The sequence below is a fragment of the Natrix helvetica genome, assembly GCF_964273705.1.
Source record: "Natrix helvetica genome assembly, chromosome: 3".
Classification (NCBI taxonomy): domain Eukaryota; kingdom Metazoa; phylum Chordata; class Lepidosauria; order Squamata; family Natricidae; genus Natrix; species Natrix helvetica.
This window is the reverse complement of record NC_138549.1, coordinates 123,671,002-123,694,410: the sequence shown is the minus strand read 5'-3', so window position 1 is coordinate 123,694,410 and position 23,409 is coordinate 123,671,002. Positions and strand designations below refer to the sequence as shown.

The window sequence follows — 23,409 nt, the reverse complement described above, 5'->3', positions numbered from 1 at the left end:
GCCTAATCTCAAGAACCTCCATATTTTTGGTTCATATGCTATGGTGAACACTCCCTTAAGTCAAAGAAGAAAGGGAGGTACAGTAGCAAAGAGACTGAGATTTATGGGTATTGATGATAATTCAAAATGGTACAAATTCATTGATACTAAACATGTGATTGTCATTTCACAATCTGCTAATTTTGAGGAAGATATTGACTGGTCCAGGATTCATTCCAATGATCCTGAAGTTTATTTTCCTAGAGATGGTGTTCCAGATGCCACGCAGCCTGATGACAATTCGCAGGCAGATATTCCTTCTACCAGTTCTTCACAACCTGATGTTCCGTCTTCGCAAGCCGCGGATGCTGATGCTAGCGACGAACGTGAGAACGAGGATGATGATGAAGAAGAAGAAGAAGACTGGACTGATGTTCCTAGACGCTCCAAGAGGGCCACAAAAGGAATCCCTCCACAACGTTATTCATGGCAACTGACAAAATCACCATTACCTTTGATTTGCAACGTTACTCTTCCTCCAGAGACATTCACACAAATCAAACAGCTTCCTGATTCAGAACAAGACAAATGGTATGATGCAATGCAGGATGAAATGGACAGTTTAAAGAAACTTAATGTATTCACACCTGCAAAACCTCCAGCAAATAAGAAAGTCATTGGCACCCGATGGGTCTACAGAATCAAGAAGAAACCAAATGGTGAGTCTTTATACAAAGCCAGACTTGTAGCTCAGGGTTTCGCTCAACGTTATCCTGAGGACTACACAAACACTTACTCACCAACAGTCAGAACTGAAAGTGTAAAAATTGCTTTAACCACTGCAACTATTCTTGGTTTAGAAGTTTTTCAATTTGATGTGGACACAGCTTATCTACATGCAGACCTAGATGAAGAGATCTACGTGAGAAGCCCTCCAGGATTCCGAAAGCAAGAAGGGGATACCTGGTTCCTGAACAAAAGTCTTTATGGTCTGAAACAGTCAGGTTTAATGTGGTATTTATGTCTTACTGACAAACTAAATTCAATGGGCTTTATTAAGTCCGAAACTGATGAATGCGTGTTCACAAAAAGATCTAACAATGCATATGAGATAATTCTTGTTTATGTTGATGATATTGTTTATATTGGTCCAAATAAGAAAATGAGTGAGATTTTTGCCAAAAGTTTGCAGAGATACTTCACACTAAAATCTTTAGGACACATTAGCACTTATTTAGGTGTTCAAATTGAAAAGACACAGAAGGGGTTTAGTCTTTCACAAGAGGAGAAAATTGACCACATTCTACATCATTGCAACATGAAAGATGCTAGCACAACAAAGACACCCATGCAAACAGATTTTCACAACTTAACACATGAACCAAGTCCTGAGTTCGAGGATCAAACACTTTATCGTTCAGTCATTGGTTCACTATTATACATTAGTAGTTGGACCAGACCTGACATCGCACTTAGTGTTAATCTTTTATCACGACACGTAGGTAAGGCAACACAATTTCATTGGTCATGCATTAAGAAGTTGTTGAAATACCTGAAACACACTAAGCACATGAAGTTATTGCTAGAACCAACACACACTGATCAACCAAAGTTGATTTGTTTTGTTGATTCCGACTGGGCGAGCGACAAGAAGTCACGCAAAAGCACTTCTGGTTACATGATGTTCCTAAATGGTTGTCCTGTTTACTGGCAAGTGAGAAAACAGAGTTTTGTTTCATGTTCATCTACTGAAGCTGAATATGCTTGTGTTTCAGATGCTTGTAATTCTCTAACGTGGTTTGATGCTTTGATCACAGATATCTGGACACGTCCGATTCGACCAATCACCGTGATGGAAGATAATGTATCTGTTGTTTATATTTCTGAGTCACATTTTACAGGTTCTAGGTCCAGACACATTGACATTCGTTATCAAAACACAAAGCAATTAGTTAAGCAAGGTTTTGTTAAATTGCAATATGTTTCTACACATGATCAGATTGCAGACATGCTTAACAAACCACTCGCCGCAAATCAACACGAGTATCTGCGAAAGAAGATGTGCCTTAATTGATGATTTGATGACGTCAGCCCAGACTAGCAAAAGAAGGGGTGTCACGATGTTAAAAAGTTTGCTAAGCCTGAACTGCCTAAACTGACATTCAAGAGTTAAACTAAGAAAGCTTTATTGCGCAGGTCATAAAACAAAATGTTATCTGAAAGTGATTTATTGCGCACGCGTTACACATTCCAAAATTCTTCTCTTCTTTGTTCGGCAGCCAACTTTGGCAAACGTAGCTTTCATTATCAAAATGTAACCAATTAGTTATTTCTGTTTCATTTACTTTTATTATTTTATTATTAAAGTTTGTTTATTAATTAGAATACTTTTGAAGATTTTTATTTTTCTCAATATCTCAAAAGATATGCGGAAGGGAATCAGCCACGGTCCATTGATCTCAGATTTCCCAGGGCATTTTTTTTCCCCTGACACCTCCTGCACAGCGTGGCTCTTCTCCGCAGCACAGCGGAAGGAGTTGCTGTCCCTGCCACCGTGATCCTGGGGTATTTTGCTTGCATGCTTGCAAAGATCAAAGTTGTCACAGTCCTCCCTTTTTTAGAGGCTTTTTTAAGCCTCACCTCAGCACTCGCCTTTTCCCTTTTACATTTTTTTTCTTTTCATGAGCGGTGAGGCTCTGCCTCCCTGCCTTCCTTGACTGCACGTCACTGTTATCAATTATTTATTTAACCATATCCATTATCACTTCATTTTTTACATAATGCTCTAAATTTAACTAAGTTTAACTAATTTTTTATTATAAGCTTTCATATAACAACCTGTATCTTTCCAGTAATAATGCAATCTTATGTCTTTTGCCATTTGTGGAATTAATCTTCTGATTATTCCCTTAATAATATTTGTGCGGACTTCTCTTCGCAGCTCATTGCTTGTTGCATCTCTTATATAATCTCGATACCCTCCATCTGTTTCTTTAATCAGCATATCTTTGGTCATCAACGGTGACCAAAGATATGAAATCTGATAAGATTTCTCTCCTTAAATCCATCAATTCTTCTCTTTTTTCTTCTTCTGTATCTTGCCATCTGGGGTAGAGTTCCTGGCCATCTAGCTCCCCTTTCTATATTCCACTCTCTGCATTTCTAACCACACTCCATTCACCGTAGATGTCAACAAATTTCTTGTCTTTGTGCTCGTTTTTCTCTTCAATTTTTAGGACTCTAGCCTCCATTTTTTCCAATTGATATTCTCCATCATATTTTGCTGTTATATGCTCTAGATTTTCCAGTTTCTCAATTCTCTCTGATACTTCTAATAATTTTTGAATTTCAAACATTATCTCTTGCAATGTTAAAGTTTCTTTTTGATGCTGATGTTGTGCCATTCTTCCGACTGGTAAACACTGCCACTGTGGCTTTCAAGGCTTTTTATTAGATTAAGCACAAGTTCATTTATAACCTCTCACAATAAACTTTGTTTCACTTTTCTCCAGCTGGCAATAAAGTTCAAAAGAACACCAGCATAAACACCCCGTGCTCTTCTTACCACTCTCTGTAATTCAAAAGAGTAATTCTTTTGTCATTTGTTTGAAATGCTTATATTGTACACTACAAACTCACCTTTTTCAAAGCAAATACCTATCATTCAGCAACTGTTCTCATACGTCCAATCACTTTTTTCTACTTCTCTCTTCTTGTGAACCTATACATTCACAACATCTTATAAAATAACTTCTTAGAGCAGCCAGCATTTTTTTCCTAAATTTATCCCTAGTTCTTTCATTATCACCATTCACTGGAATACATATGTAACTACAGTATAACTCACAATTCCTATTTTCAGGTATCTTTACAACAATCTATATGACATAAATTCTTTCATTCTAGCATATATTATTTGTCTTTCATCCATAATTAAATATACATCTTCACTGCCCTGTAAAAATTCATTAACTCTACATCATTGCCTTCATTACATCTCCTTTCTCTTAACATTGCATATATATAATGTATCTGGTTTTCTTTCTTGTATTTTGTTAAGGTGACCAACTTTTTTACAATGAAAAAGAGGACAAATAAATTGGGAAAAAAATATCGTAAATAAAAGAAATATTTTATTCATTGCAACAATAATACACTAAAATATGATATATGCATAATAAAAACATTTGTAACATTTTATATTGTAATTATGCTTACATGCCTGTTAATTATTATTTAAATGAGTACTTTTCCATTGAATTAATATTTTTTGTCAATGTATCATCTTCTAACAATATATTGGAAATATCTGAACAAGAAATATCCTTCATATTGAATTTTACGGCAAGTGTTGCAGCTAGAGTATCAACATTCAATCTCAATCTCAGTCTACTGCGTGTGTATGTGCCGTGTTGTGTTTCGGTAAGAAGTAAACAAAGCCACTTGCACGTGGCTCTCTCTCTCAAGGTCTCCCGTGCGGAGCGCATGCATCTCATAATCGCATCTTATACTGCATTATACTGAGCCTTGACAAATTGTCATGTCAAATACAAATACATCACATAACGCGCAACAGATTAGTCTTCAAATATTGAAAAGGAGGACATGTAGGAGGACACTTTTCGAGGGAGGACAAAACTTACAAAAGAAGGACTGTCCTCCCTAAAGGAGGACGGTTGGTCACCTTAATTTTGTTCAGTACAATATAGATCAACACCATTCAATATGGTTTTGAACAAATGAGCCTTTCACAAAGTCCAACAGTTTACTAGCTTTCATTATACTCTTTCCATATGTAAGCATGCATTCATTTCAGTTTTGAAATGTATGCCACAAAGCAAAATCTGAAAGCAAAATTAGAGTGTATAATATCTTAGCATAAGTAAACTAGAAGAACTAGATTGCTAAAATGTCCAAATAATAAAAATTTAAAAACGAGATTACAAGACCATTTATAGTTTTGGACAGAGTAATATTGGACAAAAGAATAACCCTCCTCTCACAATGGATATTTACTACTTGTATTCCCTACATTTTTAATATACAAAGACCCCTTTTATAAAATGCTTTAAAACTAAATATTTATTTTATAAGAAATAAACATTCTCCTATGTAAGAAGCCATAATAAGCTGCCCAGAATCACTTTTTAGAATAAGGGGGCATTATGTAAATAAGCAAACAAATAATTTGACTGCTAACCTTTGTGCAACGGATGTGTAATTTAGGCATGAATGTAACTGACAGATAGCAAACCTAACTGCTGGATTTAAAAAATTAAAAATTAACCATCTTCTTTTAAACTTTACATTTCACTGATAATTTTTCTAAAACTTCTTAAGTTTACATAACAAGCATCTTCAGTGTGATCTGCCACGTAAAAGAAAATGAGTTTCTCGAGGCTGGGTTTGTACTTTTCAAAACATATTTTATAAACCATAAAGGGCGCTTCTTCTCCCAGCGCGGCCTGACTTCGACCTCCTCGATATGGCGGTGCAAAACGTAAGGGCGGAAGTCGCCCAGGCTTCTGTTAAAAAGAGCGCTCCGAAGCTTTGCCACCACCGAGATGGCGCAAGTACTTCCTCGGTCGGCGGTACCACTTCCGGGTTTTGTCAGGGTCTGGATTCCTCCCTCTCTCCGGCGATGGCCGCATTGGGGTTATCCGATGCAGAGCTGCGGGCTGAGCTGCGGGCTCTGGGTTACCAGCCGGGGCCGATTACCGATTCCACCCGAAAACTTTACGCCAAGAAACTCACCCGTCTACGGGCTGAGGTGGCGGCCGGGCTAAGGAGCCGTACCAGCTCCACTCGAGCGGCCCCTGCGAGTTCCAGTAGCTCCGGGAAGCCCGCAGCGTCCGCCCGGGTTGGCCCCAGAGCGACTCCCCGGGCCCGCATCTTGATTAGGAACGAGAGCGAGAGCGAGAGCGAGGAGGACGAAGAGGAGAGCAACGACTATTTGTCGCGCAGGGAGGGAGCGACGGGGAGTAGCAGGAGGTCTGATGAGGGTCCCCACTGGTCCTCAGAGACCCCTTTCACCCCGGAGAGGATCCACGTGCCGGCTAGAGAGGTGGCTTCACTTAGTAGCCCCTGGAGGCCAAGTATTGGATTCGCCTCCAAAAGGACCCAGTTAGAGGCCGATGAAGGATTTACGTCCCCCTATCAGAGGGAGACTGTGGCAGGTAGATTAACCTCTAGTGCCCCGTGGAGATCAACGCTTCCCTCCGGCGAAGAGGGTTTAAACTCCTCCGGCAAGTGGTGGGAAAAGGAGCAGAGCCTGAAGCCCAGCGCTTCTTGGAAACCAAGAACAGAAGAGTGCGCTGGAGGGGTTAGCAATTGGGTCAGCTACACGAGCCAGAGATGGGCAGCTCCCAGCCCCTCAGTAACCGAGAGAATCGGAGGAGAATTAGCCTATAGGCTGCCAAGAGGAGGAGAGAAAGAAGGAGCTTCCAGAAGTACCAAAACGGTCTTAGGGACAAGAGCAGAAAGAGATTTACATGTTGGGAGCCGTTGGGATGGGACTCAGCAATATGTAGGTCAGAAACATCATCAAGCTCGGAGCCCTGGGAAAAAGGGTCAAAGTCTAGAATTTTATTTGTCCTGGTTCCTGTGGGTGGCAACCTTAGTGCTGCTGGTGATTTTCTTTGGCATCCTTTGGGTGAAGATGATGGGACCTGCTCATCTGGAAGGATCCATGGAGAATTGTACGTGTAGTATTTAACCCTCTTGTGAACATAATTTCTCTCTTTTTTTTTCCAGTCTCAATACTATCATCCTCCTTCTCGCATCATAGTTTCGTTATTCCGTTTATGGATATATTGCATTTACAAGTAAAATTGGCTTCAGTCCTTTTGAAGCTAATAATGAATATGAGCTATGAGGTTAGGGGTTTTTTCCCAAGAACATTAGCTTAGAATGGCCTTCCTATTTATTATAAGACCAATTATTTTAGAGGCTTTATGTTATCATTTTGAGAACTTAATATGTATGCTTACCCATATTACCTCAAGCTAACTTCATTGGAGTTTTAAGTACCTCTTATTGAATATTTTTTTCAGGATATCAAACTACTACTACAGAATCATAATAATTGCTTCAACAAAGAGAGTCCCAATTATTTAGCACACAGTAAGAACACCTTGCTTTTGCAAAACTTGTAGGAAAAAGTCTACCTCCTTAGCCCAAAGAGTTTTAAACAGTGCCCCTGTTTTAAAAAAAACCACACACATTCATTTCCATTTGGCAAAGAATGTAAGATTGGGCCCTGATGTCAATAAAGAACCAATCTGCTGGGAGCCATCCAACCTGGCAGGGAGGAGGAATCAAGCGCAGAGCTAATCTAGAGTCACTGTGCAACTTTAAAAGGACCAGAACTGGCCTGTCCTGAATTCCTTGGAGCTTTATCTCATTGTTCCCAAGGGACACCTGCCAAACTGGAAAGTTCCCTGTATTAAAAACAATATAATAAAATAGTTAGCTTGAACTCTATATGTGCATTTTTCAAGAAACATGTCAGATTCACACTTATTGTGAAAAAATAGGAAAAATATATATTCTGTATATGCTTTGGCAAGTAACTTAATTATTTATTTTCATTCACAGTAAAATTGTTGACCGTGGATTGTGAAAAAAGCACAGATATTGTAAGTTAAATGTCATTTAAATTTAATTCTTAATCATAGTGTGTTAGCCACTTAATATTAGGGATGTTGTATAAATAAGCCTCTTCCATTTCCCATATATAATTTAATAATTCATTGATATGGGAATTACAGACGAGTTTTGTCAGGTTAATATAAAGAATCATTCAAAGGCTATACATCTGCAGTGTTAAATCCTTGTCTTTATATAAATATGCTTTAATAATTTATAAAAACAATAAGATTTTTGACAAGGATTGTATCAGTTACTTTTCAAAGCAAGCTAAAATAGAGTTGGCAGTCTTAATATCTGTTGTTTGTGGCTATAGTTCTAAGTTAGTCCACAGTACATAGCTGAAAAAGACAAAACCCAATATAGAATTGTATTTAAATTGTAATTTTGTGATATCATGCCTAAACTTTTATTTCTTTAGCTTCATGCTTGTACAGTATTTGCATTTTGGAGATTATGAAGGATGACTGATAACATACTAAAAATATTTCCTATTGCCATGCAAAATGATTCAATAATTTAAAAAAAGCTATTTACTGTTCTTTTCCTCCTGCTTTTTCAGTATTGTCGGGAAAAACAAGAAGAAATTACAACAACCATATTGTATGAGTTGTACAACTATCTTGCAATTCAAGGTGGTAAGTTCTGATTAATCAGAGTATGAAAATGATTATTTCTATCAATTGGGAATTTTTCAAACTAAATATAAATACAATGTTATACGTGGTGAATATAAGGCATGGTGGGATCAGGCTTTAAGACAGCACTCTTATTTCCATAAAGGTCATCTGTATATCTACTAGAAGCCTAAAAACAGGACATAATGTAACAGGAGCTCCACTTTTGTTTGAATTATTCTGAATTAAGAGACATACTGCTTGGAATGCTAAAAGTAATAAAAAGCTTTTCTGATTTAGAATCAATGACATCCATGATTTTTTTTTTTAATCCCAGGCTTAAGCTATCCCAGATGGCAATCCTGGCTAATATTTATCTATGTGCTAGGTAGAAAAATACTTCCTTTTATCCTTTCTGAATGTACCACTCTTTAGTGTCATTGTTCAGACAGTATCTTTTTATACATATAAAAACGAATACAAACTAATATAAAATTTAAAAAAGAGAAAAAGAAAAGATAAAGCTAAAAGTGCAAGAAAAGAAAAATGGAAAAGAAACAAAATGATACAAAGTAGCTTCTGATCTTCTTTACAGCAATTATAAATACAGATAAATTTATTTCTTGTTCTATAACCACAACATAACTTTTTAAACTCTGTTTTATATAATCATCAAAACCATAAATCATAAGTTCATTATTTGCAATTACACCTAAAAAGTCAGTAAGGAGTTTTCACCTAGCAAGAAAGGTAGATATTGTCTTTTCTCTGATCAAAGAAGTCAATTTAGTCATCCCAGAAAGTTACATCATCTTCACCAACCATCCCTCCTTTGTGGGAGTGCTGAATTTTTATCTTTGTATATACAATAATCTTACTACAGTTATGTACAAAACAAAGTTCCATAAGTTTTTCCAACTATTTCTGCAATCCCAAAAGAAAAAACGTCTGGTTTTAGTTGTATATTAATCTTTAAAGTCTTCTGAAACCATGAAAGTATTTGAATCCACAATTTTCTAGCTTGTTTACACATCCACCAGACATGATGAAATGTTCCTTCTTCTTGTTCACATTTCTAGCATAAATGTGAACTGCCTTTATATATTCTGATTAATTTTCTGATGGCATATATCAATGGTATGTCACTTTGTAAATGTTCGCTTTAAGATTATAACTTGGTATTAATTTCAGTCTTTTTAGCTACATATTTTACCATTGTTCCATCTTTATATTATAATAAAAAACTTTAATCCACTTTTTCATACATATTTTCACTTGCTCTCTTGTTTCAAGTCTCACTAAAAGTGTATATGTTTTAGCAATTATTTATAATTTGTACACAATTTTATTTCAAACTAACTCTTCACATAAATTCTTTTGTCTACTTTAAGTCTTTCTAGTAATTGTAAATAGAGAACCATTAGCTAATATAACCTCTGTCTCAGTTCTTTTCCTTATTTTGTATTCCCCTTGAAAAGCTCTAGCATCTTGTAATAAGTTTGTATTTGCTATATTTCTCTGCTTGTGCCAAGATCCACACAGAACACAACTTGAGTTTAAATCTATTCCATATTCTCAATATGGCAAATCTAACATATTATTTTTAAAATCTACATTAACCTTGACTTTGTCATACCACAGAAATCCATCCCACCCAGATCTCAGGTCATGTCTTTCCAAAAAGTCCAAGTCCAAAAGCCTTCTATTTCTCAGCAATACCCACTCTTTCACCCAAAGCAAACAGCAAACTGCAAAATACAATCTCAAATCAGGGAAATCCAATGCTCCTCTTTCCCTTGCATCTTGTAACACTTTACTGTTAACTTGTAATTTTTTCCTCTGCCACACACATTTAACTATATCTTTCTGCCACTGTTTAAATTGTCAAAACAGTTATTGTCTGAAACAAAACATCATTCTAGACAAGACATTCATTTTTCTCACAGAAATTCTCCCCAACAATGACAATTGTAGTTTATTCCATCTTAACATATCTTTTTAACTTCATTCCATACCTTAACATAGTTATTTTGAAATAACATACAATTCATATTTGTCATACTGATATCCAGATATTTTACCCGTACTATTCATCAGTTCTGCTTGATCATTACTTTCACATTTTTGTTAACATCTTTATCCAATGTTTATTAACCATGAAGCCTGGTAATGCGCCAAATTCTTTTAATTTGCCCATTAACATTTCAATTCCCTTTGAAAGATCTTCCAGAGCCAACCCCAAGTCATCTGCAAAAGCCCTTAATGTATACGTTTCTTCTTTTTTAATCTTTACTCTCACAATCCTCTTATCTTTTATCTCTATTCAGTATTTCAATGATCAAAATAAACAAGAAAGCAGACTGAGCATTCCTGTCTTGTTCCTTTTTTGTATCTCATAGTAAAAAGTATATTTACACTGTGAAGTTTAAATTAGTTTTTTATCCATTTTATGAAATTTTGTTCCAAACATTGAACAAGAAAACCCAGTTGAAATTACCAAATATTCTCTGCAACTCAGAGGAACGGTGTGTTTTCATTATGTTGCTCCAATATTCCAAAATCTTCAGCACATTTCTAACATAATTCTTTTAGTAAAAACCACATATCCTTGTGAATAAAGTTTTGCAAAAATATTTTGAGTCTACCAATTAGAACTGTTTGGATAACTTTGTTGTCATTCAATCATTATTTTCTGATTAAAGTGAAATCTTGTTTTTCTTTCTTTGTTAATGCTATACTGGCCTTTTTCCAACCCTCTGATAACTTTCTTCCGTGTAGGATAGAGTTTCTCATGCCTCGGGAAGGGTTTGACATTATATTATTATATAAGGAAGTTTCTGAAGTTATAAAAGCCATTAAACTAGGATAGGTGCCTGAACCAGATGGATTATCAGGTTCTTATTATAAATGTTTAGGGGATTAACCTTTATAATCTTTACAAAACATGATGAACTCCAGATAGTATTTTGATGTAAAGATTTTTTAAAATTTTTCCTTTTTGATTGTAACAACCCCTTTCTTTCAAGCTTGTTCATTTTTCTCTGTCAATGTTCCTTATAGACATTGTAGAACTGAATGTCTTCTTGGTAAATGTTTCCTTGTTAAATGAAAATCACTATTAGGTAATGTGTTTTTCTGCATTTAAAAGTGCCCTAGCTGGGCTAGATTGCAATCCTATGCACACTTGGTTAGAGTAAGTCCAAAGAAGCATGATTAGAGAGGGTGCGTCAGGTATTTGGTAAAAATAAATTTAATTCCATTTCTCTCTTCTGCTTTAAGATTATAATCTACAAATACATGATATAGAAAGAAAAGGGAATTAGGAAGGAAAAAGAAAGTAGAAAAACATTACTTTTATTGTTTTAGGCTGATCTATTTCCCTAGATGATTTACATGAGAATTTATTTAGTTAGCCCATATAAATATACATACATACGTACATTAATATCATATCATACCATATGATCTGCAGATGTGCTTCTTACCAATTATACAAATGATGCAATGGAAACTCTTAGCTCATATTTGGCAGATTTCATAGTTGTCTAAAGCTGGATTCTTTCCATCTGGGTAACTTTTTTTTTTTTTTCCCTAGGCAATTTTGAGTGTGGAAATCCGGAGAATTTAGAAAGTAAATGCATACCATTTAGTGAAGCAAAGGACTATATAGAGGTAAAGAGTACTATAATATATTGTATCTGTTATCATCAAGAAATGCTTTCATTTGATTATGCCGCTTCCCACTCCATCCCATCAGTTTCTGTGGTTTTCCCCTAAGCCATTTCCTTTCAGTTTATTTCTTTGAGAAAGAAGCCCAAATAATGTGTCTGTCCATATTTGCTCTTTTTTTTCCCTTGAGAAGCCAAATAATTGCTATATTTTAGAGCAGCTAATATTTATTTATGTTTAAAAACATGTTTCCCCTTATTAGTTTTTAGCTAAATATCTATAGCTAAAAATATTATATTTATATAAAATCACTGCAATGTATTTTGTGATTATAAAATTGTACTTACTCTATTATAAATCTTTAGCTTTTCAACAAGTTATATTCACGTAAATGCATTTATAAGGTAATAGTTGTGTAGTGTTCATAACCAGATGGTACAAATAAAAGCAAATGTTAAAAAATGATATCTTCAGCATATACATATTATCTTTAATTTTCTTGACGACAAACAATGGAATAATAATGTAAATAGAAAATAGTCATAGTAACATTTCATTAATAGATTAATGTAGATGACCTTAAATTTGTGGGCATGCTTTCTTACAGAATGTGACTGGCTATTCAATAAAAAAATTTGAAGATGCATTACAGTGGTTAATAGACAGTGATCAGGATTCAGGAATTTGGTAAGTTATTAAGAACAATTGGTTCTAAATATACAAGAATCCCTTGAAATGGCAATATGCTTGCTTTGTTTTCTGTAAAGCTGAAAGCATTGAAAGGGTTTGAAATATTAGAGGGATTTTTTTTTTCTCTAAAAAGATTTCTGTTTTTTAGAATCTACCAAAATCTGGCATTATATGGCACTTTTATTTAGATCAACATTAATATTTCCTGTATATGTTGAAACTCATCAAGTTACCTGCCTCATTTTGTAAAAATGTAAATTATCAAGCATCTGAAATGTCACAATTTGATGGTGGATAGTCTGCTGGTTGATAGAACATAAAATGTAAAGTTTTTTGTAAGAATGGTTAAATTTTCTATGTCAGTGGCAGATTAAGCACCGTAGCTTACCTTATTTTAGCTTTAGTTAAAAGATAACTCTGAATTAGGAATTTACTAATCTTGGATCTCCTTAGACTTGTCATGGAGAATTGTTGCAAGTAATTATACATTAAGGGCTTTTAATTGCTCTGAAGTATATAAATGCTAAGTATTATTTTTAGGTCATCACCTAATTAGAGAAATCCAAATTTGTATAAAATGATAGTAATGAAATAGAAAACTTTACTTCACTTTCAGATGATAACCTCTGTTAATATAGGCACTATTTTGAAAGAGACATTCTGTGACAGAAAACCTTTTCAGATGGTTTCTTTTATTTGTCTTCCAAGGTTAAAAAATAATATTTAAAAAAAATTAAAATAGTGTTGCCCAGCTAATCTTGAAGGACTTGTCACTTGATCAAAGATTTTTGACAGTTTACTAATCATACCAATTAACCAAATGTTGTTATGCTAATTATTTTTAGTCATTTTCACTGAATGCTTTATTGTAAAGTGCCAGACGTTTGAAAACTGTGAGCTAAACTTCTGCATAATAAATTATTCATCAAAACACATATTTTAACAGTTAAAATATACTGACCAGATGCCATTCCTTAGGCGAAACCTCATCAGATTGTGTTATATAGTCTAGATCAGTGATGGCGAATCTATGGCACGCGGAGCCATTTGTCAGGGCACACAAGGTGCTGCCCTGTCAGCTGTGACTTCCGGTTTGCTCGGAGAGTCGTTTTAAGCCTCCGGACGATCCCTGAAGCCTCCGGAGGGCCTCCGGGGGGGCGGGGGAGGCTCTTTTCGCCCTCCCCAGGCTCCTATAAAGCCTCTGGAGCCTGGGGAAGGTGAAAAAAGCATGTAAAAATGCGGGGGAGCACCTGTTGTGTGCGCATGCGCACTGGGGGATCGCGCATTGCATTATGAGTGCGGCACGCCTGCACACGACCCCCCTGCGCTCCCCCCACTTGTGGCACGCGAGCCAAAAAAGGTTCTCCATCGCTGGTCTAGATCTAATTGTGTTAGAAATAAAAACCTGAAACTCCAACACCCTTTCTGCCTGCACTGGAAAAAAAATATAGAAAGAAATGTTGGAATTGTAGGGATAACATTTGCTTTATGCATATAAACTCTGCATGATAAAAAAAAAAATTAGCTATGATAAAAAATATTTTCCATATGTTTGGTTGAAATGGCAAAATTGTACTATAGCTTTCTTCCATAGGAGAGGAAAGCTTGATTGGGTCAGGTGAAGTGAAGAAATTTTACAGACATAAATCAATATAGGACCCATTCACTGATTGTTGAATGTACAGTTGGGAAATATTTCCATCGCATCTTGCACTGGTGAGGGCAAAATCATATAGCACGCTTCTCGGATTCTTTCAACATGGAGGTTGGGATAGGATCACATGAACCTGCTCTCTATTTTGTCCGAAATGCCAGTGGTTGGAAATGTAAAAACATTTTTGGAATAAAAATTATTTTTTGATTTTATGTGAAAAATAATGCATATTCAAATCCCTGTTCTCTGCTCTTACTATTTTTAGTATTAGCTTATTTTTTTTCTTTAAAAGTAGTTGGAATACTAAGTAAGTTAGAGAAGCAACCTAGAACTAAGAAGAAATTTCCTTACAATGAGATCAATTAACCAGTGGAACAACTTACCATATTTTTCAGAATATAAGACGCACCACAGTATAAGACGCACCAAGGTTTTGAACAGACAATTTAAAAAAAAAAAGTTTTTACACTCTGCAAACCTCCCCAAAATGGCTCGTTTTTCACAAAAATGGGCCCTTTTTTTCAAAAAAAGGCATGGATAGCTTTTAGGAAGCGTATAGAATGCTCCTAAGGGCTGGGGGGGGGGGAATTGAGTAAAAAACGGGCTGTTTTTTACTCATTTCTGCCCTCCCCAGCCCCCCAGGAGCTCTCTGAAAGCCTCCTACAACCTTTGAACAGCCATTTTGGTGAAGAGGCCGGGTTTCGGGAGGCAAAAAATGCTGTATTCAGTGTATAAGTCACACCTAGATTTTCAGCCTCTTTTTTGAGGGAAAAAGGTGCATCTTATACTCCGAAAAATACGGTACTTCCAGAAGTTGTGAATTCTCCAACACTGGAAGTTTTTAAGAAGATATTGAACAACCATTTGTCTGAAATGATATTAGGGTTTCCTGCCTGAGGAAGGTGTTGGGCTAGAAGACCTCCAAGTTCCCTTCCAATTCTGTTATTCTAAGTTCTAAATATGGTCAGATTGATGGAGATTTAGTGGAGATACTACATTTACTTATGTGGAATAGCTCATATTTTACAAATAGGCCACAAATTAAAACCTGGATGTTCTCAACAGCATGTTCAGAAAGCATTCTCATTGCCATGCTTCATGACATCCTTGCTGATTTGAATTAATTCTCTGTGAACCAGCATCTTTGTATTTGAAGTTTATTGGCTATACAATTGTATCGGAAGACTAAACATTATTCTGTGCAAAGCACCCTTAAGTTTTGCTTAGTCTAAAAGAAAGTATCTCTGAGTGCCTATTATATATTTATAAGGACTTTTTGCCTGGCTCATCCTAATATTATAGAGAATTCTCTTGAACTATGAAGGAGATATCAAGAGCTACTCAATGCAGAAAGGGAACTCACCTGAATACTTAGTTCTCAGATGCAGATGAGTTGTTTGAAAGCATATTAATTTTATTGAGCAAGAAATGGATAGTAGCAATTTGAAGTGCATCCCTTTGCAGTTTTATTTATTTATTTATTTCTTGGATTTCTAGACCGCCCCCTCTCCCAAGAAGGGACTCAGGGCGGTGTACAGTCAATGCAGATAAAAATACAATCATAAAACAATTAAATACATTTGGGTGGAGGAGATAGGCTGTACAAGAAATAAATATATTCTAAAACCCTAAAAACATCCCCAATTAAAAACCCAAACCCAATTAAAATAAATCCCCGGGAGGTAAAACTAAGAAAGTGCCAGGCCAGCTGATTGAAATAGGTGAGTCTTTAACTTTTGACGGAAGGAGCGGAGGTCGGTGGTGGTTCGAATGTCGGGGGGGAGGTCATTCCAGAGGGTTGGGCCCATCACAGAGAAGGACCTACTCCTAGGTGTCGCCCGCTGACACTGCCTAGCGGACGGCACCAGGAGGAGTCCCTCCCTGTGTGAGCGAATAGGTCGCAGGGACGTGTGTGGTAGGATGCGATCCTGCAGATATCTAGGTCCTATGTTATTTGGGTACAAGTCAGCAAGCATGGTAAAATTACCCTACTCAAAAGTATCTTAACTGTTTCTTTGTGCTAAAAATGCTTTCTTTGGAAATGTAAATTTGAAATTCTGCTTAGAAAAGTTGCTATTGAAGCTCACAACTTTTTAAAATTAGATTCGCCATTCTAATTTCAACTTGCTATCATTTTGGAATTAATTTGTTGGTAGAGGCATGATTTTATGCCTTTTATACTAGATTTATTTGTTTGCTTATTTATATATTAAACACATTTACATGGCCACCCATCTACCAAAGGAATTATTGTTAAATCTGCTTAATAATTGCTTCAGTTCTCACAAAATAATTACTCTTAATTCTTAGGCTCTTTCAGACAAATCTCAAGTCACTTGGCATTCACTACTATAGCTCTAATTATGTAAAAATAATTTTCATTTGTGGTATTATGTGCTAAGTTCTTTAATGTAATCCTTCACTGAAGCAAAACATGTCGTATTTCTAAATAGAAATTATTTACTTTTATAGCAGTGTTGAAGTCCATTTGATTTCTATCAGAAAGTTTGTTCAGAATTATAAGTTGGCAGAATCTAAATATTAAGGCTATAAATGTAGTGGCTTGAAAGTGATAATCAGTACATAGCTGTAGTTCCTTAATTTTTATCACATATTAGAATCAACGCCTTAGCATTGTTATTTTTGTCCAATCTTTGGGAATTGTTAGTATACGTGAAACTACAGCAATTGCAAAATACCCCTCCTCCTTAATCTCATTGTTTAAATTTATTTAATTGGTAATATAAAAATTGAAACTCTTATGTTTCTCCATTCTTTGTATGTGAAAAATCTCTCCTGTTACACACTATTCCATTAGGAGCTTGCTTATAATGGCTGGTAGGATGTGTAATTAAGATTTGCTTCAGTATTACAGGTTATAGCTTTGAAAAACAAAATATACTCTCTACCCCTTTGCTCACCATAATTAAGAATTCCATCAACATTTAAGGAGATTAAGCTACCAGAACGGGATCAATGTGAAAATAAGAATGCGCAGCGTTTTAAAAAGCTGTTGCTAATTTTTCAATGGGTGCATTACTTAATGGTGTTCTGTTATGAGCAAATATGTAGCAGAGCTTATCCACATATTCAGCTTTTTAGTCTGTAGGTAATGAATCAAATAAGTAAAACTGATGAAATGGGCCAAGTTTGAGAAGGCATTTGTCTCGCCTATGATTTTCTGTGTTTCATTTATAACTTACAGCTCTGGTGTAACATCAGTTAGCTATTCAAAATATGATCATCTGGATTGGTTGGTTAATGCTTGTTAAAAGGAATTGAAAACTGGGCCTCCCAGTGCAGTTAGTTCTTGCTTAACTACCGTTTGTTCCACAACTGTTTGAAGTTACAACAGCATTGAACAAGGGGGTTTCTGGGCAGTCCACAAAATTGCAGCTGTCATAGTGTCCCCATGATCACAATTAAGGCACTGGGTAACTGCCTCACCCTTACAACAGTTGTGGTCATAGCATTGCCATTTGTGACCTTCCCACCCAGCTTCTGAAAAGCAAAGTCAGTGTGGAAACCAGCAATAAGTTGCAAGTTGCAGCCATGTGACATCGCACGTAACAGCCAAGACTGGTTTGTTCAATAGCTGCAGCCCAATTGCCATAATAAGTTGATATGGTCATGTGAGTGAGTTTCTGGTCCCAGTTGCAATCATTAACTGGGAACTACCTGGTTATTTTTTTTTCTAATTTTAATCATTTCTTCAAAGAAACACAAGTCTGGCATGAACACGACGTACTTTTTCTGCAGTCACTGCGAGAGTCCCATTTAAAAATATAGTACAGGTAGTCCTCAACTTACAACAGTTCATTGAGTGACCGTTCAAAGTTACAACGGCACTGAAAAAAGTGACTTATGACCATTTTTCACACTTATGACCGTTGCACCATCCCCTTGGTCACGTGATTTACATTTGGATGCTTGACAACTGATTCACATTTATGACGGTTGTAGTGTCCCAGGGTCACGTGATCCCCTTCTGACAAGCAAAGTGAGTGGGGAAATCAGATTCACCTAACAACCATGTTACTAATTTAACAACGGCAGTGATTCACTTAACAAATGTGGCAAGAAGGAAAAAGTTGTAAAATAGGGCAAATTCACTTAACAAATTTCTCACTTAGCAGCATAAATTCTGGGCTTAATTGTGGCCATAAGTCGAGGACTACCTATGTCTTGTATCCTGGGGGAAAAAAACCCTATGAGGAGGCCTTTTTGTTTTTGGGGTTTTTTGCCAGGTGACATTGCTGTGCTATTGCTTTCCAAAGCCACATCTGATACATTGTTAAGAAGCAAAGGATGAAATGCTCTTATAGAGATTACAGTTAGTCTGTACAACCCAGTCTTTCAAAACTTTGAAAAGTGAGAAAGCTCAATGTTTTTAAAAAAAATTTGATTACTGGGACTTGTCAGGTGTTTCACGTTGTTCAAAAGGGATCTTTTTTTTTTCTTCTCTCCGTCAGGTTACAAGGCAAAGAGCCTTCAGAGCCAGTAACCACTGTGAAGCAAGTAGTATGTCTTGAATCTGCTCGTCCCCGGATGGGGCTAGGCTGCCGATTTCATCGGGCGCTATGGACAGCAATTACAAACTTATTTATATTCTTTTGGAGTAAGTTTGGCAGGGGTGGTGGTGGTGTTGCTGATAGTCTATGCATCTCTTGTGCAATTCAAGACTTTAAAAAGTTGGAGAGAGAAAGCGGTTACTAAAAATTCTGAATATCACAATTCTTGTGATCTAATATCAGAGAGCAGGCTAATAATTGTTTCCTCTATTACGTAAAAAAAAATCAAGAGTTTCTATGTGTGCTGTGCAGCACCACTTTACAATTTTTGTTCAAGTGTTTATAGCAGAGTGGATGCTCTTCTCCATCTTATCAGACAATTGTTGAAACCTGTTATTTTTTTTTATTAGTTAAATATTTATTATTCTGAGTTTTATATTATGATGGTAATCCAGAGAAGGTTAAACAGTTCTAGCATTTTCACAAGGGATGAATTCCTTACAGAGGTTATGAACAATATAAGCGATAGCAAGAATGAGGAGACATTATCACTACTCTGGTTTTGGCGCTGCATTATGCTATAATGAACATAGTGTTGGAGTACATGATGTGAAAAAGCTGAGATTCAGATTTCCCCTTAGTTTTGAAGCTTGTGACTTAGTTTTGAAGTCAATGTAAATTTAATAAAGTGAATACTCTTATGTTTATTGCTTTAATTATATCATTAGAAGGATGTAGATATAATTAGACCTTTGTAAAAGCATAAACGTATAATCGTTGTAAAGCTGTAACGTTTTATAGCATTTTAAAGGCTAACAAATTTGGTACGGTATAAACTTTAAGAGGTTATAATCCACTTCAGATAGATGCAAAATGCATGTTTCTTGCAATAATAAATGTGTTAGGTGCTGCAAGATTCTTCGTAAGTTTAAGAATGTACTGTAGGTACATGGTGAGAGAAATGCAACCCCAGCTACTAAAGCTATTTCATATTTTTGAGAAGTGGTCAGGTTTTATGAAATCTGTAAGTAATAAATTTTTATAGATATTTGGCAGTTGTCAAGAAGTCCCTCGCTGTAAAATACAATTGTCTTTAGAAGAGTGCATACATAAGAGATTGCAACAGATTCCTTTCTCAGAATCTTTTATGTAAGGCAGCTCATTTGTTTTTGAAAGGTCTTATTTGTTTTTGAAAGGTCTTATCTTCGTGCTTCCTCTCACAGGTTTAGCTTTCCTTTGGGGGATTCTGATTCTTCTGAAATATTATTGGCGGAAAAGGGAAGAACAAGAGGAGGCCATGTATGAGATGGTACAGAAAATCATAGGTAATGTTCTGTGTGGGTGTGAATTCCTCTTAGTTTCATGTTCAGTAATGTTTTTCTGATTACTTATGCTGAATTTTTCATAGCTGCTGTCCAAAATCACTACAAAGAGTGGGAGCAGAATCTGGAACGATACCCCTATGTTGGCATCCTTCATATCAGAGATACACTCATCCCACCTCAGGAAAGGTGAGCTTTTCTTCATTTTTTTCAGGGCTGTGAATATATTCTCACTGTAGATGTTGTAGCCTCATAGCAGCAAACCAATTGTCTCTAGAAATCATCTTGCCCTATAATTTGCCAAAAGTATTTTGGTATACGGAAGAGTGGTTTTTATTTTCATGCGTGATTAATAACTACTCAATCATAGACAGTCATAATTGTATGCTTTTAAAAACTTCCTAAGAATGGATTTCCTTTACTTGCGTTCCATTCCTTTCCTGAGAAAAGGCTTTCTTTCCTGCTTGACTAATCTTGAAAATGAATTGTATTGGTTGTCCTAAAATTTGAATCTTTTGATTGATTATACGTGTAACTTAAAAATTTACAAGTTTATCTTGGAGTTTTATAAGTTGGCTTATTCCACATTGACGCTGTCTTATGTGTTCCAAATCAGAGCATTTTATAACTCACTTCTCAGCTTTTTGTTAGCACATGAAGGTAGAAAACATATTTAAAAGATGTTACATATTCTTTATGCATATATGTACGCACAGTTTCACATAATCCATTTCCCTCCCCCCACCCCCACCCCCAGGAGAAAAATGAAGCACATTTGGGATCGAGCAAAGGATTTTCTTGCCTCCAATGAGTCACGGATTCAGACTGAATTACACAGGGTCGCGGGAGAGGACATGCTGGTTTGGCGTTGGACACAACCATCTTATCTATCTGACTCTGATCATTAGCTGTCAGATGAGGCAAGACTATGTTTTCAACACTGCAGAGCGACTAGCTAGGGAAGATCCTGTCGTCCATACTCAGGTGCACTCTAAACACTAGTTAATGCTTTTTTAAAAAAATAGAAATGACTCTTCAGGGTAGCCATTTTCTGTAAGAGATGTAAATGTTGATGTGTTGGTACATATCCAATGTATATATATATATCTCCTCTAATATAATTATTTAAAAAGAAGAATCACTTTTTTAATTGAGAGCTGCCATTAAGAACTTTTTCTCTGATTCTACAGACCTCGTACTGAAACTGCTAAAAGATGCCTGTAAAGAAAAAAAAACTTTGTTAAAAGCAGATGTCATAGACAAAAACAGATATATATATTCTTATCGGTTTGCAGGGAATTGCATCATTGTGTCAAATACCGACGCCTGCTTATAGCGTAAGAGGTGAGATGGGGCAGGCCTTTGGAGACAAATTGGAAGAATGGAGAGGAAGGGCTTTGCTTTTTTCTTAGGCAGTAGTAAGAGAACCTAACTGAACATGAAATGTATTAAAGATTTCACTATATTTAAAGTGGCTTGGTGAAGAGCACTTATAAAGGGACATATTATTACTATATAGAGAGATCAATGAGCAATTCTTGCAATGTTGGCTTCAAACAGAAGGCTCTGTGGTCAAGCGTTTAGACAATGCTTCCATGACTGACCGATTGTTCTCTTTCAATGTGATGGTGTGGGTTTTGTACAGGTCACCTTGTTTGTCTCCAGGCTCAGCTTTCTGCCAATTATTTTAATGAGGGGGGAAAAAATCCTTGCTGTAAAACACCGTACATCTTTGCTGCAAAGTCTGGAGAACTTGTATAATGACATGGAATGGTTGTAGATTCCTACTTTTTCTTAATGAATTTATCCTGTTGTTCCACAGAAGTAGCTAGAATACGTATGTATTCATAAAAATATATACATATATGGACCCCTTGAGAAATGTTTGGTTGAAGATTTTTATGACTTTTGGCATTTCTTTTAACTAGCATGTTTTATTTTTAAATACTGGTGGTCTTAGCTTTAAATTTGCTCTCCTCCTCCCCCTGCTGGCCAAATGAAACATTTTATGGATGAAATTTGCAGTTAGCTATCGCTGCAATTCACAGCAGTTCATTATGTGCCTCCTGCTGAAATCAGCTGAAATTTGATAGAGGTTATAAATCTTCCCTCCCCCCCACAAAAAAAAATTCAACAGGCGATTTTATTGGTTAAGTAGAAGAAAAAACTGAATTTCCCTGAATTTGTAGCATAGACTGTATATTAGAGCAAAGACATCTAGCAGATGTCTCTCTCTATGATATTCGCCATTTTAATATACATGTATACACTCTTCATGGGATGGAATGAAATACATCCCTGTTTTAAATATGTTTGTAATTTCTACTAGTATGTGCAAAAACTTCCACAGTGCCTGCATCTTTATGGCTTTGAATATTTGATCTGCAGCCCCTTTGAAAAATGATTCAGATTTTGAGTGAGTGAGCTATTCCACTATTCATTAAAATGCTCTTTTTCCAGACTACTATAAGACTTCAGTCCTCAACAGAGAGATGTTTTGTTCATACATAGGACTGAAGCACTTCTTTGAATCATTTTCAAAGCATGCACAGTCCTGTTAAGTATGCACACATTCATTATACTGTGGTATTTTACTATATAACATCAAACAGAAAATGCCAAACAAAATTTTGTATGATTGATTAAACTGCTCATTTATTTTATGTTAACAGGCTGGTGCTATTTATTAAATACTTGGTCTCTATACATTTTATCAAGGAAATAAACATTTGGTACAAATAGGTCTGGCTGTTATTAATAATTGGAATCCTCCATCAAAGAAGTTTAATTCCCTGGTGAGGGTTTGTTAATGGGGTTTAAGTTCAGCTAATGCAGCAGTGGTACTGTGAATCTATTTTTATTAAATCAAAATGTATTGAGAATACAGATCACTCATAACAATACTTATGCAAACTAAGGGCATAAAATAGAAGGACTGTCTTAAACCATGTACTTCTTCTTTGTCTTTTCCCCCCTCCCTTGTTACATGGTGAGTACTTTGGATTTGGATTGGATTTATATGCCGCCCTTCTCCCAAAGGACTCAGGGCGGCGTACAACATTAAAAACACATATCACAAAAGTTAAAAGGAAATTAGATAAGTATCCAAAAAACAAACAATAACATTTTAAAAATTAGATAAAATTAACAGGCCAGGCTGGCTTGCTAGAAAAGCCAACTTTTTAGGGCACGTCGGAAGGACCGGAGGTCGGGGATTATGCAAAGTTCTGGGGGCAGCTCATTCCAGAGCGAAGGCACTTCCACAGAGAAGGCCCTCCCCCTGGGGTCGCTAGCCGACACTGTCTGGCCGACGGCACCCT

The 23,409-nt window shown here is 36.1% G+C and overlaps 1 protein-coding gene across 1 annotated transcript; it reads left to right on the top strand.

Annotated features, from left to right (window-relative positions):
- The first annotated feature begins 5,551 nt into the window (after positions 1 to 5,551).
- On the top strand, positions 5,552 to 22,830 carry LEMD2 (LEM domain nuclear envelope protein 2). Its single transcript, XM_081946938.1, has 9 exons — positions 5,552 to 6,677; positions 7,576 to 7,616; positions 8,189 to 8,264; positions 11,839 to 11,915; positions 12,520 to 12,599; positions 18,729 to 18,874; positions 19,991 to 20,092; positions 20,176 to 20,278; positions 20,847 to 22,830. Exons 1-9 carry the CDS (start codon positions 5,621 to 5,623, stop codon positions 20,995 to 20,997), a joined length of 1,833 nt encoding a protein of 610 aa, XP_081803064.1. The 5' UTR covers positions 5,552 to 5,620; the 3' UTR covers positions 20,998 to 22,830.
- The last annotated feature ends 579 nt before the right edge of the window (positions 22,831 to 23,409 follow it).

What these genes read in the sequence shown, in the direction of transcription:
- LEMD2 (XM_081946938.1), top strand. Translation starts at nt 5,621, where the DNA reads ATGGCCGCATTGGGGTTATCCGATGCAGAGCTGCGGGCTGAGCTGCGG. An exon ending in GTGAAAAAAGCACAGATATT is followed by an intron (nt 7,617 to 8,188) that starts GTAAGTTAAATG and finishes CTGCTTTTTCAG; the next exon opens with TATTGTCGGGAAAAACAAGA. An exon ending in AAGCAAAGGACTATATAGAG is followed by an intron (nt 11,916 to 12,519) that starts GTAAAGAGTACT and finishes GCTTTCTTACAG; the next exon opens with AATGTGACTGGCTATTCAAT.